The following is a 6,000-nucleotide window of genomic DNA, read 5'->3' as shown; positions in this document are numbered from 1 at the left end:
AGTTCTTGAAGGTGGACACCAGCTTGAAGGGAACGTGGGGTGTTAGTAAGCAGGTCACCTGCCCGTTGGCACCAGAGTCACGGTCAGACACGCTGATCAGGGCGATGACGGTGCCCACCTGAGCATCCTCTCGCACCGGAAGTGACAGAGAAGTTATGGTAATTTCTGGGGCATTATCATTTATATCTAGTATTTCCACGAAAATGGTACAGTGACCTGCCATTGGAATATTCCCCTTGTCTGTTGCTTCCACCGATATTTCATACAACTTCTTTTCTTCGAAATCTAGTTTACCTCTTGTTCTAATTTCCCCACTGTTGGGGTTTATGATAAATGCATATAACACCGCAGGCGATATAGGCCTTCTAAATGAGTAGATTATGTCTCCATTCGTACCATCATCAAGATCTGTGGCATTCAGCTTGATCACCAATGTTCCATTAAATGCGTTCTCTAATACTGTCACTTTATAAATATACTGTTCAAATTCTGGGGCATTGTCGTTCACATCCAGAATTGTAATCAGCAACTGAACTGTGCCGGTCAGCTCCGGTTTACCCCCATCAGTGGCTGTCAATACTAAGTTATGCTCCTGAATTTGCTCTCTGTCCAATGATTTCCTCAATACAAGTGACAACGAAGACGTCTGTTCACGATCGTTCTGTGTGTCCAAAGCGAAGTACTCGTTGGGATCCACTCGGTAGGTCAAGGCCGAGTTTACTCCAATATCTGCATCGGATGCGCCATCTAGTGGAAACCGAGTTTCTGGGGGTCTAGATTCTGCAATGATTATTCTTTTTTTACTTTCAGGGAACACAGGCGGATTGTCATTAATATCCTTCACCTCCACCTCCACATGGAAAACCTGCAATGGCTTGTTCACGATCACCTCCAGGTGGATGCTGCACTCCGCGCTCCGCCCGCACAGCTCCTCGCGATCGATCCGAGAATTCACAAACAAAATGCCATTCTGCAGATTTACCTCCAGAAGGTCCCCGGGGCCTTTGGACGCCACCCGGAACAGGCGTGGCACCAGCTCCGCCAGCTCCAGTCCCAAATCCTGGGCGATGCGGCCCACAAAGGTGCCGTGTTTGGCCTCTTCCAGGACTGAGTAGTGGACCTGGCCGCTCCCAGTCTTCCAGGCTGCGAGGAGCAGAAGCAACAGCAGCAGACTCGGGATTCCTGGGCCTCCTCGCCAGAACAGCATGGTACACTCAAAAGGATTCAAAGGTAATCTGAAGTATAAGTTATACCTTACCGCAAACTGACTCTCGCGGGCTTCTGAAGGGGAGGATTCAACAGAGGTTTTCCACTATCTGCCCAATTTTCTGCAGGAAGGAGGAAGCAGAGGCACGTTCTTCTCGGAAATGTTCTCAGTAAAGAGCGACACCATGTGCATGAAGGTGTAACTGTAGAAATGATTAGGTCTTCACATTTTCCATTGATGCAGAGGGTTTTGTTTTGTTTTGTTTTGTTTTCATTTCATGAGATTTTTCACTGCAAATACGTAATCGAAGATTAAATGTCTTTCTTTCCAGAAATAGTAAGTCGCTATATTCTGCCCTGTATACGGTGCTAGTTGAGAATTGTTTGAATTCAGTTTTTCCACAAATATATTTTGCAAGTGTAAAACTTTCATGCAGAATTTTTTAAAAAGATTTTATTTATTTATTTGACAGAGAGAAATCACAAGTAGATGGAGAGGCAGGCAGAGAGAGAGGAAGGGAAGCAGGCTCCCTGCTGAGCAGAGAGCCCGATGCGGGACTCGATCCCATGACCCTGAGATCATGACCTGAGCCAAAGGCAGCGGCTTAACCCACTGAGCCACCCAGGTGCCCCTATGTAGAATTTTTTTTAAAAGACTTTATCTTTAAGTAATCTCTCCACCCAATGTGGGGCTTGAACTCACAACCCTGAGATCAAGAGTCACATGCTCTGCTGAAGGAGCCAGCCAGGATCTCCCATGCAGAATTTTGAAGGAGGAGTATTTGGTATTCACTTTTGGAAACAAGTCTCCAGTTCTGCCTAACTTTGGTGGTTTCAGTTGGGAATGTCTTTCTCCTGTAATATTTATTTAGAACTGTTCACACAATGGCCATTAAGTCCAAATGGAAATATAATCAATTATAAGAATAAAACGGATTATCGTGGAAAATATTAAGTGGTATACCAGCTGTGTAAATAAACCATTCATATAAATTCTCCCAATTATGAAATGTGGATAAAATATTTGTATCTAAACGAAGTGTCTTATCAATGTGTATGAGTTTGTATGTGAGCATGTGCATAAACACAATAATTTAGATCATTAAGATATAACAACATTTTAAAATTTTCTTTGCATAAAAGATGCCAAGAACTAGCATCCTACAAATCTGATGGAATTTTAATTAATACCAATAGTTAAGCTTCACTCTTCTCTTCCCCATCCCTGGGAAAAACTTTACTATCATTTCAATTGACTCTGATTTTCCAAACATCAACAGGTAGGCAAAAATGTTAACATATCTTTAGCAAAAAAGAAAGGAAGGGAATATTACTTCTACCTATTGCTACAACTATCTTTACCAAGCCACAAAGTTCCAGGCAAAATAGAGTACAGCTCCAATAATTATCTTGCTTGTCCTGTGCACAATGCTCCATGAAACAATAGTTTAGTTCATTTCTGTGTCTTTGCTCATCTCTGAAAATTTGAGTAGAGTATCTGATATTCTCTTACCCCCATCCTTCTCTCCTGTTACATTACTTTCATTAACACTTTACTCCTATCCCCGAACAGTCCCTGTATTATTTGTAGTTGTTCTTGTCTATCAAGCTCTACCTTGTTTTCCTTTCCACTCCACCTAACCTAGACTTCAGAGTCTACTATGTGAAATATGTCAGATACCCCGAAAGCACTCACCTACTTCTATTACTCCTCTAACATTTTCTTTAGCTTCCAACACACAGCCTAACCATTTTCTCCTCTTACTTAGCTTCTCCACTTAGGGATGTTACTTCACCATGATCACGATATTCTCTACAAGTTTACTCTCACATTTGATGTGGGCTTGCAAATGAATTCCTAATTAACTCTTTTCGCCTGCATACAGAGATACTTCCATATTTCCTTCTCAAATTCCCAACCTCATTCCCACCATGTCATTCTCAGATAACTTACACAAAGAGATAAGTAATCACATATGAATTCAGAGTCTCTTTTTTTGTATCAACATTTTTCTTTCTCTATTAAGGAAAATTATCCTTACTTTTAAAGTCAACCTTATGCTCTTAAAATATTATTCTCTCTTCTATCCTCTTCCATATTTTTCATCTTTTTTTCTGTTTTCTTTTTAAGTAGGCTCCATGCCAGAACTCACGACCCTAAGATCAAGACTCTGAGATCAAGACCCAAACTGAGATCCAGTCAGACGTTTAACTGACTGAGCCATCCAGATGCCCCCATATTTTTCATCTTCACCTGCATACTTTTTCAAAAGATTTTATTGATTTATTTGACAGAGCACGAGCAGAAAGAGAGGCTGATGGAGAAGAAGCAGGCATCCAGCGGAGCAGGGAGCCCAACAATGACAATGACAACAACCGCAAAAGTTGATCCCAAGACCCTGGGATCATGACCTGAGCGGAAGGGAGCATCTTAAGGACTAAGCCACCCAGGCACCCCTCATTTTCATCTTCATTCTTTCTTCTTTTCCCCTTTTTTCATCTTCGTTCTTAATCTACCTGTTGCATCTTCAGTATCTTTTTATACTTGCTTCTTTTCCTCATACTACAAACACACTCATGTGTCCATATGTATGTATATACACACATATATATTTTACATATACACATGCCCACACATATGTACACACAGTATACATACACATTTAAATTTGCTACTTCTTGTGGGAAAAGCAAGTTCTGTTTAACCCTTCTCTCTACCTTAAACTTCTAACAGTTACTTGATATATTGTACTTGGAGTTTTATTTCTGCTGTCTGTTGTATAGCCTACTTATGATTTTAAGCCTATTATAGTAGATTGAATAGTGACTCCCCTAAAAGATATGCTCAAGTCTTAATCCCTGGAACCCATTAGTATTACTTTCTTGGCAAATGACATGATTAAGTTTAGGGTCCTGTATATGTATTCAAAAAATTATTGATTGAAGGAGTTTAGCCTGGACTACCCAGGTGAGCCCTAAAGTACTATCACATGTATCCTTATTAAAAAAACATATGGATAAGAAGATATGCAGAAAAGGAGGCAATATGACCAGGGAGATAGAGATTGGAATGATGTAGCCACAAGCCAAGAACTGCTGATAGCCATCAGAAGGTGCAAGAGACAACAGATTTTCCCTTCGAGGTTCAGAGGGTACAGCCCTGGCAACACTTAGATTTTGGATTTCTGATCCACCAAAATTGTGAGAGAACCAAATTTTGTTATCTTAAGCCACCCAGGTTTTAGTACTTTGCTACAGCAATCGCAAGAATGAACATACATATTCACTTTAATTCTTTACTTGGACACGTTGTTCTCATTTTTTAATCTGTCTTTTCTGATTTTATACTTTCATAGATTTTTTTTCCCATAAGGGACTTACTCCCAAATCTAGATCTATAATCTGTCCCTGAGCTCCTGACCTGTATTTCTAATCACAATGACATTCTCTTAGCATCGAAAGAATAACATTTTCTTAAATGTTTCTATTTGCTAGCTGGACAAACATATACAAAGTATTTCTTCAACTGTATTCTACATATTGGTTAATGGCAATCTCATCATCCTAAATGACCAAACAAAAAAGTTGGTGTCATCCCAATTTCTGTCTTTCTCTTATCATTTGTAATGAATCATTCATTATTAGGTTGCTTCTAAATATGCTAATGCCTTTTGTACATGTTTCTTTCAATCTATTTTGACTGTCATGATTTGTCTCCATTACCTGATAACTAGAAAATTCTGAAAAATTCCTTACTAGATTTCTTACCTGAAGAATCTCCCCTGTTACATACTTCAAGTACACAGTCACTAAAGCAAACTCTGCTCATTTATTCATACTAATCTCTCCATCAGTAAAACTTTCCAGTGAAAAAGTTATCTGTCTTTCAAGGCACTCTTCGATAAAACATGCCTAATCTCTGGAACCCACCCCTACTTCTACCTTGCAGGGAATAACCTAGGTGGTATATTTTAATACTGTATATGTATTAAAAAATTATTGATTGGGGGGTGCCTGGGTGGCTCAGTCAGTTAAGCATATGCCTTCAGCTCAGGTCATGATCTCAGAGTCTGGGATCAAGCCCCGCATCGGGCTCCCTGCTCAGCGGAGAGTCTGCTTCTCCCTCTCCATTTGTGTCTGCCCCCTCACTCATGCTTGTTCTTTCTCTCTCTCTCTCTCTCTCAAATAAATAAATAAATAAATAAAATCTTTTTAAAATTACTGATTGAACATATGTTATATTTCATATTCAAAAACTAAAGATATTTGAGACAGTAGTAAGCAAAGGCAGGAAAGTTTAATTCCTTCACTACTAGCTTGAAGGATTTAAGCCTTTAGTCTCTAGTCATAGAAGCCTCTGGATATTTTTGTGGAAAAAACTACAAGATGCGAAGTAAGCTAAATACATTTTAGAAGACTCAACTGGGGGGTACCAAGGTGGTTCAGCCAGTTAAGTGTCTGAGTCTTGGTTTCGACTCCAGTCATGGTCTCACAGGCTCTGGACTCAGTGGAGAATCTCCTTGAGATTCTCTACCGCTGCCCCTCCCCCACACTTGTGCACATGCACTCTCCCTCTCTCACTCAAATAAATCTCAAAAAATAAATAAAAGATTTAACTGATAGGGACGCCTGGGTGGCTCAGTTGGTTAAGCAGCTGCCTTCGGCTCAGGTCATGATCCCAGCGTCCTGGGATCGATTCCCACACTGGGCTCCTTGCTCAGCAGGGAGCCTGCTTCTCCCTGTGACTCTGCCTTCCACTCTGTCTGCCTGTGCTCGCTCTCGCTCGCTCTCTCT

At 40.6% G+C, this 6,000-nt stretch overlaps 1 protein-coding gene across 1 annotated transcript; it reads right to left on the bottom strand.

Annotated features, from left to right (window-relative positions):
- Window position 1: 1 nt before the first annotated feature.
- Window positions 2–1,324, bottom strand: LOC132027553 (protocadherin alpha-13-like; the record flags this gene model as incomplete). Its single annotated transcript, XM_059416356.1, has 1 exon — window positions 2–1,324. A coding segment is annotated over exon 1 (1,206 nt), but the record flags the coding sequence as incomplete, so codon positions are not given.
- Window positions 1,325–6,000: the final 4,676 nt, after the last annotated feature.

Source organism: Mustela nigripes, chromosome 12 (assembly GCF_022355385.1).
Source record: "Mustela nigripes isolate SB6536 chromosome 12, MUSNIG.SB6536, whole genome shotgun sequence".
Classification (NCBI taxonomy): Eukaryota; Metazoa; Chordata; class Mammalia; order Carnivora; family Mustelidae; genus Mustela; species Mustela nigripes.
Note: the sequence above shows the minus strand (reverse complement) of the source record. Positions and strands in the feature narration are given on the sequence as shown.